Source organism: Schistocerca cancellata, chromosome 9 (genome assembly GCF_023864275.1).
Source record: "Schistocerca cancellata isolate TAMUIC-IGC-003103 chromosome 9, iqSchCanc2.1, whole genome shotgun sequence".
In the NCBI taxonomy this organism is placed as follows: Eukaryota; Metazoa; Arthropoda; class Insecta; order Orthoptera; family Acrididae; genus Schistocerca; species Schistocerca cancellata.
In genome coordinates, this window is record NC_064634.1 from 322,852,600 (window position 1) to 322,866,680 (window position 14,081).

The 14,081-nt window shown below is 43.3% G+C and overlaps 1 protein-coding gene across 1 annotated transcript in view; it reads left to right on the plus strand.

Annotated features, from left to right (window-relative positions):
* Window positions 1–12,118: 12,118 nt before the first annotated feature.
* Window positions 12,119–14,081, plus strand: part of LOC126100516 (fatty acid-binding protein-like) — a 42,525-nt gene continuing 40,562 nt past the window's right edge. Inside the window, exon 1 of the mRNA XM_049911127.1 lies at window positions 12,119–12,239. Within this exon, the coding sequence (XP_049767084.1) occupies window positions 12,161–12,239 (79 nt within the window). The 5' untranslated portion in view covers window positions 12,119–12,160. The remainder of the gene's footprint in view (window positions 12,240–14,081) is intronic.

The following is a 14,081-nucleotide window of genomic DNA, read 5'->3' on the forward strand; positions in this document are numbered from 1 at the left end:
GGGCGGGCGGCCGCTCTTAATCGGATGCACCTGACGATGGCGACATGTCTGATCGCCGAAATATTGTGTCCGTTGGACACATGGACCGGCAGTACACCCGTGGATTGTTCGAGCAAGAAATACGCCGGTAGAAGTTAAAGAATCACCTCTCTTAATCTGTTTATATATTCAGAATGAATGCGTTGCGTTGAATTACTGACTATTTATGTATCCAAGCATGTAGTTCGCTTCCTGCCAACTTCATATTTACTGCACACTGCGTTCACGTTTTCGCAGTTTTAATGGCCATCATGTACGATACCACTGAAAAAATTTTTCATAGTAGCTGAAGAGGTCTAGCTGCAGTGAGAAAGCTAAGAACAACTATGTGCTTAGCTGCTGGAGATTGCTTGAGTATAGTTTTGTTTGTTCTCGAAAGACAAAGACAGGGCAGTAGCAATGGATACTGACAGCAGTGGGGAAATCCGTCCGCTGAAGGGTACGTGGACCGCCGTGTCACTCGCTCGGTGCTCTTTATCTCTACTGCGGCGAGACAAGAGCACTGTTCCTACGGCGCGAAAACACACATGTTGTGCAACAGAGAGCTGTCGAGATCTCCATCTGCGATTACGTGATGCCAGTCCCGCTATTTACCTCAAGTGCCGCTTACCTGCTGCATAATACAATATGTCCGAAATAAAAGCTGCCCTTCGTCAACAATATGCAAAGTCTTCCATGGAAAAAGGTCAATTTTATTAACTCACAAAATGCTTTTAAAAAATTGCAACGTAAGTTGCAATTAGTCGCCCTGCACCTTTGTACATATTTGTATTCATCAAATCGCAGTCAGTCTCACTTATAGTAATATCCACTTTTGGTTAACTCATCTTTGCTTGCTAACTGATCTTTCCATCTCCGACGGTCAGCCCGTTTTTCCGTTTTTCTACTTCATTTTATACGAGGTACATTCAAGTTCTAAGGCCTCCGATTTTTTTTCTCCGGACTGGAAAGAGATAGAAAAATGCGCATTGTTTTAAAATTAGGCCGCGTTCATTGTCAATACGTCCCAGAGATGGCAGCACCGTACGGCAGATGGAATTTTACCGCCAGCGGCGAGAATGAGAACTGTTTTAAATACTTAAAATGGCGACGTTTCCCTTACTTGAACAGCGTGCAATCATTCGTTTTCTTAATTTGCGTGGTGTGAATTCATCGACAGTTGAAGGAGACATGTAGTGATGGAGTTATGGATGTGTCGAAAGTGCGTTCATGGGTGCGACAGTTTAATGAAGGCACAACATCGTGTGACAACAAACCGAAACAACCTCGGGCTCGCACAAGCCAGTCTGACGACATGATCGAGAAAGTGGAGAGAATTGTTTTGAGGGATCACCGAATGACTGTTGAACAGATCGCCTCCAGAGTTGGCATTTCTGTGGGTTCTGTGCACACAATCCTGCATGACGACCTGAAAATGCGAAAAGTGTCATCCAGGTGGGTGCCACGAATGCTGACAGACGGCCACATGGCTGCCCGTGTGGCATGTTGCCAAGCAAAGTTGACGCGCAGCGACAGCATGAATGGGACTTTCTCTTCGTCGGTTGTAACAATGGATGAGACGTGGATGCCATTTTTCGATCCAGAAACAAAGCGCCAGTCAGCTCAATGGAAGCACACAGATTCACCGCCACCAAAAAAATTTCGGGTAACCGCCAGTGCTGAAAAAATTATGGTGTCCATGTTCTGGGACAGCGAGGGCGTAATCCTTACCCATTGCGTTCCAAAGGGCACTACGGTAACAGGTGCATCCTACGAAAATGTTTTGAAGAACAAATTCCTTCCTGCACTGCAACAAAAACGCCCGGGAAGGGCTGCGCGTGTGCTGTTTCACCAAGACAACGCACCCGCACATCAAGCTAACGTTACGCAACAGTTTCTTTGTGATAACAACTTTGAAGTGTTTCCTCATGAACCCTACTCACCTGACCTGGCTCCTAGTGACTTTTGGCTTTTTCCAACAATGAAAGACACTCTCCGTGGCCGCACATTCACCAACCGTGCTGCTATTGCCTCAGCGATTTTCCAGTGGTCAAAACAGACTCCTAAAGAAGCCTTCGCCGCTGCCATGGAATCATGGCGTCAGCGTTGTGAAAAATGTGTACGTCTGCAGGGCGATTACGTCGAGAAGTAACGCTAGTTTCATCGATTTCGGGTGAGTAGTTAATTAGAAAAAAAATCGGAGGCCTTAGAACCTGAATGCACCTTGTAGTGTTTTAATTCCCTCATTAGGAGACACCAGCTTGCAGGCAGGACAGTTAGTGGGTGGGGAGCCACCATTAAGGTATGCCCAACTGTGTCCCTTAAACGGTTGCCTTCACTACGATTATGGGACCATCTCTCGGTGTTTTGCAGGATGTCCTTCCATGCTTTTCGTCAAGGCTCTCTGCTCTAGCAGGACTGGCTTCCCTACGCCTAAGAGTTCCGTCTGCCCTCCTATGCTGTTGACTGCTCTTTGTTTGACTCCTGTCCAGCAGACCCGTCTGACCAGGTCGGCCTGCTCAGGAGCTTTAACAGTTGCGTGCTACTACTGTCTGTTGTGGAGGGGGGAGGGCGGGGGGGGAGGGGGAGGGAGGCAAGCGGCTGTATTTCGAGTATAGGCCTACAGCATTTTGAGCACATCTTTTCATGTTGATGCTGACAAGTTCTCGAGTAAGATCTTTCGGTTACTGCTTTCTCCCAGACCTCTTTGTGGGACAATTCTTTGCTCATTCCTTGCGCACATCTTGAAATACAACAAGCGAATTGTATGCTACAATGTCAACGAAGTTGAAAAACGCCGCCACTGGCCATCGCCGTTTTGTTCGACTGCAGCTCTACATTCTTATACACTTATAGAGTGTATCCACTCCAGACATTGTACACGCGCTGAACAGGAAGATATTTGGCTTCTGCCACGTTAATGTCATGATACTGGGTTAACAATACTGTAACAACCTTTCCTTTTATACACACGTAATTGACTGAAGAGGCATCATCATTAAAGGCAAACTGCACTGTTCCTAGTACAGCTTTTCTTAGAGAAACAGGACGCATTCTGTAGGTACATCGTGTTTATCATTTAGAATAGTACCAAGTGTAGATATTTTCTCTTAGAAAAGATCAGATGCTAGTGCGCATGAATTTTCTGCCGATGGGGATGTTTTTTTCCTAATCGAATCAAGTTAGAGATATCAACCAACCTACTGTTTCAGGACAGCTGTTATAGTTCTCATAGACATGATCCCCTGTGGAGCCGTATTTCGTATCTGAATCACATAACAGTTTCACCTCTATGCCGATTCTGCTAGTTTTATGGGAACTGGAATAAATAACGCGAATTTGCGTCACTCATGGAAGGTCACAAATTCTTCATCCACCGTCACTGACTCACTAGGATTACAAGCCTCAGGAAACTTACTATTTTGTTCCTTATATTCCTGATAGGAGAGTATCTGTCGGGCTGTCTTCAAGCTGCTAGAATTAGAGCATCATCAAAACGCAGGCACCTTAGTAAGAGCCTCGGTCTATGCTCCGAAAATGAAGCTCGGTACACCGGAAAATTTTCTTTACTAAATCTGTCACGTAAAACTGCCTTTGTTCTGTTTATGGACTCCACAAATCAAAAGATTTCCAACTGCTGTCACAATTTCTTCCCTTTCAAAATCTTTGAAATTTTTCATGAAAATGTCTTCAGATGATTCCCAAGGAATGCCTAGCTTTCGTTGGCATACACCACATTATCCAAAATCTTGTCATCAGAGTACATGAGAAAAGTTTTACCTGCTGATCAGGTTTTATCCTGGACTTCGTTCCTTTTGGAGCTCTCATTATGTTAGCAGTAGACCTCCGCCTTCGATTTAAGTTAGTCTCTGTCTTCCATATCACATCTGATGGGGCCACCATTTTGTGTCAAGCTGATCAACTTGTGCCTCCAGCCCGAGTCGCCTTCTGGTTGCTTGAATATCTATAAAAATACGAAAACAGAACTGGAAGCTAGCACGCTAACCACTCATCTACCGAGGCAGACATCGTAATATACTCAGTAATCAGAATGAGATTTTCACTCTGCAGCGGAGTGTGCGCTGATATGAAACTTCCTGGCAGATTAAAACGGTGTGCCCGACCGAGACTGGAACTCGGGACCTTTGCCTTTCGCGGGCAAGTGCTCTAGCATCCGAGCTACCGAAGCACGACTCACGCCCGGTCTCACAGCTTTACTTCTGCCAGTATCTCGTCTCCTACCTTCCAAACTTTACAGAAGCTCTCCTGCGAACCTTGAAGTACTTGCCCGCGAAAGGCAAAGGTCCCGAGTTCGAGTCTCGGTCGGGCACACTGTTTTAATCTGCCAGGAAGTTTCATATCAGCGCACACTCCGCTGCAGAGTGAAAATCTCATTCTGGAAACATCTCCCAGGCTGTGGCTAAGCCATGTCTCCGCAATATCCTTTCTTTCAGGAGTGCTAGTTCTGCATGGTTCGCAGGAGAGCTTCCGTAAAGTTTGGAAGGTAGGAGACGAGATACTGGCAGAAGTAAAGCTGTGAGGACCGAGCGTGAGGCGTGCTTCGGTAGCTCAGTTGGTAGAGCACTTGCCCACGAAAGGCAAAGGTCCCGAGTTCGAGTCTCGGTCGGGCACACAGTTTTAATCTGCCAGGAAGTTTCATACTCAGTAATGTCTGCAAACGGTAATAAATATCATTACCTGTCAGAAACTACTTGATCTGGAAGTTCAACTACTACGTGTTGAGCTTCACTGCTTCAGCTTTCGGATAGTTTCGTTGTCTAACTACTCAAGCAAATTTCTTATTTCGTCATCCATCAGTTTTACCTTTTTATACAGTCTGTCAATGTGCCACGGAAATAAGTTTCCAGGCGCCACACTGTTTACTGGTTAACTGAGGATGACTGTTGCGGTCGTAAATAATTAATAATGACAGTCGCTATAACTTAACAATGAGTGAAAACCAAAAGCTGTTTTTGTTATCAATTGTAGCAATAATCATTACAATGAATGTCATGTACGTATTAAATAAAATACTCAGCACAACTTTCACTGGGGTCAATCAAGGCCATACCAGAGTGCACAAACCACACCACTAGGGCAAGGCGGCAGTCTTCGAGGAGATTCAAACCTGCTTCATGTAGAAATGTACATCTATTATTTATGTGAAATACAGAAGTTTACAGTCCCTTTGCGGTCTAAGTCATTTAAGTTTCTAAGTCAATTCACTGAAAAGTTACGGCCATACATGTCACAGGTTTTGATATTCGTAAACAGACTCATCTGTAGATGAATTATACATACACATGCCGGGCCTGGTGGTCTATTTAACGAAATTTAGCCGGCTGGTAGCTTAGCGAGTTCGGTCGAAACGCCAGCTATCCGCCGTAATAAAAAAGAAAATACTGAATGAAGTTTCCAACGAAGAACGCCAAGAGCTGCCATGCAAGAGGCGCACAGACGTAATAATAATAATAAAGATATGAGTAGCCACCATAAACAGAACTTGTTCGGATTAAACATTAAACTGTAGGTACACTTACCCCGGTTGAATAACTGTAGGTTAGGGATGCGGATGCCACTGAAGTGGAGTCCAATAGAGAGACTTGCACCAGGCCATTGAGGCATACGCAATTATTGTTATTCTTGTTGTCTACATACGTAATTTAATTTCACAGAACGCTGAGAGGGCGAGTCCAACTCCCACTTGTCCGGTTTTTTCCCTAATTGGTACACAACGACAGCATTTTAAATTTGATTTTCAATTATATGGAATACTGAAAATCAAATTTCTATTGCCCCAGGACGCCGTTAGATAGGCAAACTGCAACTGGGGCTAGGTGACCGTTTTAGTTGTTTAGTAATATACAGGGTGTTATAGATTAGTTGTACAAAATTGACTTTTAATTGCGAAACGGGTAAAAAACTTACAGAAATGCTTCATACAGCGCTGAAAGCTGTAGATCCTCAAGTGTGGTTCCCGCCTAGCACTCTTAATTCCTGGCGTTCCCGCGAGGTGGCATGCCCGAAATAGTTATTCCACCAGTCATCATGGTGTCATAACGGTGTAGAGGGTGCGCAGTGTTGGCTATGGTTTCATGAATCCAAATCCGCTACTACAGCTTAGATACAATCCAAGATTAAATATCGCAAGCCGACACTTGAAAGAGAAACTGTCACTAATTAATACAATCGTTCCACCGAAACTGCCTGTATATCACATAGAGCACTGGTCAGGTTCGGCCAAAAGTCTTTGACGCAGCAACTGAAGAAGTTCAGCTTTCTTACATTCGTAGTCCAGGTAAATCAACGAGACGTGCTACCATGGAATTGAATATGTTTTGTTGTGCGTACGCAGACTGAAAAGACGAATGAAAATTTGTAACAAGGATGGGATTCGAACCCGCGTCTCCTGTTCACTAGGCTGAAGCGCTAACCACTACGCAACTCTGGCACAGTAGCTTTGTACAACTGCACGCAGGCCCCAGCACACCTGTCTCCTCAATTCAAAATGCCACCCACTTCTCTGTCCACTTGGTACTTCCCCTAAACTCGAACAGTATTGCAGTGGCTCTCCAACCGTACTGGCATAGACACCAGCATCGAAAGAAACGGGGGATCCTCCCTGAAACCCAGGCTTAGGTGCTTTAATCAAATGAAACTACGTTATATGGTTCCAGAGACCTTTTCAAGTCTCAAACATCTGTGATGTATGTACATAGGCCGGTATTCGAACTCAGGTCTCCTGCTCATTAGGCAGATGCGCTAAGCACTACGCTGCTCTGGTCAATGGCTATGTGCAACCCTACCGCTCCTCCCTCCTCAGTCATAATTCCCATCGTGCCTCAGAATACCTGGCATCCTCCAGTACAACATATAATTCCTCTCTCCCAGTCACGTACGAACTCATCCCCCCCCAATCCCCCTCCCCTTCACACACCGCCAAAAAAACATTTTTGCCTGGGAAGCCATGAGGAATTGTTGAGCAATTTTCTTATTTCCAGAATATCAGTATTTTATGTGACGTTGTTGTTGTTGTTGTTGTTGTTGTCTTCAGTTATGAGACTGGTTTCATGCAGCTGTCCATGCTACTCTATCCTGTGCAAGCTTCTTCATCTCCCAGTACCTACTGCAACCTACATCCTTCTGAATCTGCTTAATGTATTCATCTCTTGGTCTCCCTCTACGATTTTTACCCTCCTCGCTGCCCTCCAATACTAAATTGGCGATCCCTTGATGCCTCAGAATGTGTCCTACCAACCGATCCCTTCTTCTAGTCAAGTTGTGCCACAAACTCCTCTTCTCCCCAATCCTATTCAATACCTCCCACATTAGTTATGTGATCTACCCATCTAATCTTCAATATTCTTCTGTAGCACCACATTTAGAAAGCTTCTATTCTATTCTTGTCCAAACTATTTATCGTCCATGTTTCACTTCCATACATGGCTATACTCCATACAAATACTTTCAGAAACGACTTCCTGACACTTAAATCTATACTCGATGTTAACAAATTTCTCTTCTTGAGAAGCGCTTTACTTACCATTGCCAGTCTACATTTTATATCCTCTCTACTTCGACCATCATCAGTTATTTTGCTCCCCAAATAGCAAAATTCCTTTACTACTTTAAGTGTCTCATTTCCTAATCTAATTCCCTCAGCATCACCCGATTTAATTCGACTACATTCCATTATCCTCGTTTTGCTTTTGTTGATGTTCATCTTATATCCTCTTTTCAAGACACTGTCCATTCCGTTCAATTGCTCTTCCAAGTCTTTTGCTGTCTCTGGCAGAAATACAATGTCATCGGCGAACCTCAAAGTTTTTACTTCTTCTCAATGGATTTTAATACCTACTCCGAATTTTTCTTTTATTTCCTTCACTGCTTACTCAATATACAGATTGAATAACATCGAGGAGAACCTACAACCCTGTCTCACTCCCTTCCCAACCACTGCTTCCTTATCATGTCCCTCGACTCTTATAACTGCCATCTGGTTTCTGTGCAAATTCTAAAAAGCCTTTCGCTCCCTGTATTGTACCCCTGCCACCTTTAGAATTTGAAAGAGAGTATTCCAGTCAACATTGTCAAAAGCTTTCTCTAAGTCTACAAATGCTAGAAACGTAGGTTTGCCTTTCCTTAATCTAGCTTCTAAGATAAGTCGTAGGGTCAGTATTGCTTCACGTGTTCCAATATTTCTACGGAATAAAACTTATTTACACGAGGTCGGCTTCTACTAGTTTTTCCATTCGTCTGTAAAGAATTCGCGTTAACATTTTGCAGCCGTGACTTATTAAACTGATAGTTCGTAATTTTCACATCTGTCAACACCTGCTTTCTTTGGGATTGGAATTATTATATTCTTCTTGAAGTCTGACGGTATTCCGCCTGTCTCATACATCTTGCTCACCAGATGGTAGAGTTTTGTCAGGACTGGCTCTCCCAAGGCTGTCAGTAGTTCTAATGGAATGTTGTCTACTCCCGGGGCCGTGTTTCGACTCAGATCTTTCAGTGCTCGACGTTTATGTATTTAGTGCAAATAGCTGCAGTTAGTCAAATGGCTCTGAGCACTATGGGACTCAACATCTTAGGTCATAAGTCCCCTAGAACTTAGAACTACTTAAACCTAGCTAACCTAAGGACACCACACACACCCATGCCCGAGGCAGGATTCGAACCTGCGACCGCAGCAGTCCCGCGGTTCCGGACTGCAGCGCCAGAAGCGCTAGACCACCGCGGCCGGCTTGCAGTGAGTCGGTACATAATGTTATGTTTGTGTTGCTAATGAGTAAGGTAGAGTCCGCCACCACGTACAGCACCCTACATACATTTAGGGTAAAAAAATTACACATGTAGTACTGAGTATTTTGAGACAATTCACTAATGTTGGCAATTAATATTTTAATTTTTAATGAAATAACTTGAACGTTAAAGCAACCACTTGAGCTCACAACAACTGTTCAATGCGACGATCACTAATCTGAAAGCACACATTAGAACGGCACATAAAATTTTGCCTAGCTTCCTCAAATATCGCCTTTTGTGCAAACTGACAGTCGTATAGGACGCAACCTATCAGTTTCACATCGCTTTCTATTGCGATTAGATGCACCAACGTCTCTTTGCAACCACACAGAGAAAAATTTTACCGCAGTTACATCACAAGTGTTTGTGTCTCTTTTCCACGAGAGCATTAACAACCCATTGCACGTTCAATACTTTGTACAGCCTGAAATACCAATTTGCTGCATCTTCTTGCTCGTGTCGCAATACTTAAGTTTCATATACTGTTTGTGTATTTTTCAACCTAGCGTTATCGGACGCCCCATCTACTACTCTCCCAAACCGTATAAATCAATGGTCGAGCCGATATAACATCCCCATCCGCTTCAACAATGCGTAAAGTGCAATGAAGATGTTTGAAATGAAACCCAGTCTTCTGAGAAGGATCTAGACGCCCGATGCACACCCATATGTTACCCAAATGACGGCGATTTCTTCCACCGCGGTGTTTCGGAACCGGTTACCTCTGAATCAAGAATCACTGTAGATTTGCGTGCTAGTAAACACGGCTTCGAAGATGGGCTGCCATAAGTATCACGTCATCATATCTGACAAAGCAGGGTCATTTCTAAAGCGTTTCAACAGACCAAAGTAATGCTGTAATTTAAAATTAATTCGTAAATAAGCCACAAGGTAACATATGACAACGTTTCAGTGTGTGGAAATACGTCATAAAAATTCGTGTATGAATAACCCCTTGAGGAGTAAAATGAAATTTTGTGAGGGGTAAAACTAAATGATTTGATTCTGTTTCAGTCACGAAATTAAATTATTTTCAAAAGATCATTATTACTATTGTAAGAACCTAATATTGATTGTATAGGTTGTCAACAATTACTTTTTCTCAAAAATGGTTCAATTGGCTCTAAGCCCTATGGGACTTACCATCTGAGGTCATCAGTCCCCTAGACGTAAAACTACTTAAACCTCTGTAACCTAAGGACATAACTCACATCGATGGCCAAGGCAGGATTCGAACCTGGGACCGTAGCAGCGGCGCGGTTCCGAACTGAAGCGCCTAGAACCGCTCGGTCACAGCGGCCGGCTGCTTTTTCTCAATTAGTAGCATTAATCCGGTGGAGGTTACAGGTCCCTCACATAGACGACCCATTACACATATATTTTGTGCTTTGTCGCGTACATTGCTGATGATAAAAGTGAGACATATACGTAACAAATGTTAAATATCTCAACAAAATGTCTTCTTCAAGTTATTGATAGTACCTGCAGTCGTTAATTGTTTCATTACTCGCTCCGAAACAGATAAATGATTTGACAGCACGATACAGCAGTAACTACATCGCGGTTCCGAACTGAAGCGCCTAGAACCGCTCGGCCACAGCGGCCGGCTGCTTTTTCTCAATTAGTAGCATTAATCCGGTGGAGGTTACAAGTCCCTCACATAGACGACCCATTACACATATATGTTGTGCTTTGTTTCGTACATTGCTGATGATAAAAGTGAGATATACACGTAACAAATGTTAAATATCTCAACAAAATATCTTCTTCAAGTTATTGATAGTGCCTGCAGTCGTTAATTGTTTCATTACTCGCTCCGAAACAGATAAATGATTTGACAGCACGATACAGCAGTAACTACATCGCGGTTCCGAACTGAAGCGCCTAGAACCGCTCGGCCACAGCGGCCGGCTGCTTTTTCTCAATTAGTAGCATTAATCCGGCGGAGGTTACAGGTCCCTCACATAGACCATCCATTACACATATATGTTGTGCTTTGTTTCGTACATTGCTGATGATAAAAGTGAGACATATACGTAACAAATATTAAATATCTCAAAATGTCTTCTTCAAGGTGTTGATAGTACCTGCAGTCGTTAAAAAATTGTTTCATTACTCGCTTCGAAACAGATAAATGATTTGACAGCACGATACAGCAGTAACTACATAAGGCGGTACGCAGTCTTATTATTGTTAGACTGGCTAGACACAAAGCATTAACAGCCTGAAGTCGTCCAGTTTGTGCCAGTTCAGAAGTAAGGAGTCCAGCAAACAGTAAGTATAGTGCACACATCTTATTATTTGGTTTTAAATGGGGCTGCAGTGTGGAGATCAAGCAAACGCCGCAACGGAACGGAGTAATGCAAGAGAAGTATGTTATGTAGCAAGTGTCTACGTCCCGGTGGATAGTTATCTTTCTTATCTGAGAAGGAGCTGTGGGTAGCATTTTCGATGCAATGTAAACTGCTTCATCATTCATTCTAATACACGTGCGCACGCACGTACACGCACACACACACACACACACACACACACACACACAGACACAGACACAGACACACACACACACACACACACACACACACACACACACACACAAAGTATCGTTCATCTTTCACATCCTTCATCATTTTAAAAATGAAAGTATTTAATTCTACCTACAGTTTATTTAGGGGCTACAGTTGGTGATGATGTGGTGAAGGGGGGGGGGGCAAGAGACGGCAGCGTGGCGAGTGGGAGGGGTACTAACTAATACTGATTGCAGTCAGGGGTAGTGATCTAAGAAAGGCTGGTAATCACTGGTCTAGGTTGAGATTTTTTGCCCGGAGAGGTTGGTACTGCCCAAAGAAAAGCGACATCTGAACTTATTTAGAATGATACAGTGTCCTGTCAATAACCCCTCGTACTAAATGTTTCGGAATAAAAAACTAAAGGTAATACCAGTTGTTTGGTGCACCACAAACGTCGTGAAAGTGCAGGAAACGATGTCTCAATAGCACATTCTGGAAGGCCGAGATAAGCTATCAACACTTTGGAGAGGGTCAACGGTCCAGCATACTTCAACATTGCTCGCTGCCCACGCCCAACACCAGGGCTATGGCTCATCCCTCAGGCCACAAGCAAATACCCAGGCGATACGGTCGTCTCCACTGATAGCGAGTCGACAGCTGTGAGAGCACTTGGCGTCCAGCTGAGTACTTGTCGCCGTCGGTCGCCAGGTACTCGGCCACGTGCTCGAGCGTTCGCCTTGTCTCGACTTGATGGCCCAGTATAAGAGCAGGAAGGCGGCAGTGCATCGCGCGTGCGTCTGTTCTTCGCTCCAGCCAGTTCAACGATGTCTCTCGAAGCGTGCCTTGGACGACAGTACAAGCTCGAGAAGAGTGAAAATTTTGAGGAGTTCCTGAAGGCTTTCGGTGAGTCAGTTTAATACAAGTTATGTAATGATAAACGACGTTAGTAGCTGTTTTTCTCAGTCATGAATTAACTTTTCTTAATCTTTACTTCTCCATTGATTTTTCTCTGAGCATGACAATAATCTTCTCCTAGTGCCTATCCGTCGCCTATGTTAGCAACCATCACAGCTATATCACTTTCACCTGATCGAAAAATGTCCTTGCTTGTGTGTGAAGTCCAGGTGCTTAAGTTTCTTAGCCAAGACTTTCCTCTTATTGTTCGTTCTCTTTTACCAGGAATCGTTCGCCGGCCGGGTTAGCCGAGCGGTTCTAGGCGCTACAGTCTGGAACCGCGCGACTGCCACGGTCGCAGGTTCGAATCCTGCTTTGGGCATGGATGTGTGTGATGTCCTTAGGTTAGTTAGGTTTAAGTAGTTCTAAGTTCTAGGGGACTGATCACCTCAGAAGTTAAGTCCCATAGCGCTCAGAGCCATTTGAACCATTTGAACCGGGAATCTTTCGTTGAATTCAAGAATGTTCTGCGGCAGTTTATACTTTCTTCCATTCCTCATCACATGGCCGAGATGTTGCAGTTTTCTGAATTTTGTTCTGTCGAGTTTTTCGTTTTCTTTCTACATTTTAAGGAGAATGTTGTTGTCGCGTTATCTGTCCATGGCACTCTTAGCATTCTCCTGAAAGCCACATCTCAGGTCATTTGGCCGTCGACTTGGTCAATGTCCAAGTCTCAGCTCCATAGAAAAGTATGGGAAGTATGTAACAATGTACAGATCTTAATTTCTTCTGTAGAAAGATAAGTCATCAGTCACTCCACAAAACGCGAATGACTTTTTCATTAAGGACTAATTTCTTGGTATCTCATTGATTGTTAGTTTCCGGAAATGTGTGCTTGTTTCTTTGCTCAAAAAGTTTACCGTTTAAGTTTATATTAGAATTTGGTATGTCGTTCTTGCTGATAACCATTAATTTCTATACATATTGGTTTCTAGACCGTAATGCTCACTACTTTCGTCGATTCGGGATACAAGATGCTGAAGACTGTTTAAGCTATTAGCAAATATTATAGTACAGTGTATTATTCAGCTTCTCTCGTTACAAGACGATTCCTTCGTCGATGTTTTCAAGGGCTTCTCTGAAGATACATTCCGAATAAATACTAAACCTCAGCAGCCATGAAATGCAGCTTTGTCTCACTAGGCTGTTCCATGCCTGTTTTGCACGATACATCGTAATGATGTCGAACGAGTCATTTTATGTTTACAACAGAGATTATTTCGTAAATATGGCCATATGCTGATCATTACAATAACAGAAACTCTTCTATAGAGCAAAAGGAGTTGCGAAGGAGAATGCTTTCAACTTTTAATTTGCTGTCTGCCAGACATTTTGCATCATTGGATACCTGGTCAAAAATTTTGGTTGCGTCGTTGTACATCCATTTTTGTACTAAAGGCAACCTCAATGTGGATTAATAAATCTCATTTTTTCTTGTCATATTGTGTTACGTACAGCACTGTTGCTTTTCAACTGCAGTGGATTATTTACAACAGATCTCATGAAGGAATAAATCGTGTAGCAGTGGTCAAAATGCCTAACTCCATATAGAAATGCCTGCGTAGTGATCATGGAGGAGCACGCATATTATTCTTACAGTACGTTTCCGAACAATGAGGACTTACTTTCTTAAAGATGAGCTACCACAGACCATAATTCCATATGGCATTATTCACTGAAGATGCGGAAAATATGTCAACTTGCTGATTTGTCTCTCTCCAATATTGTCAATAATTCTAAGTGAAAATGTGGCTGAATTAAGTTGTTTTAGCAGTTCCAAAGTGTGATTTT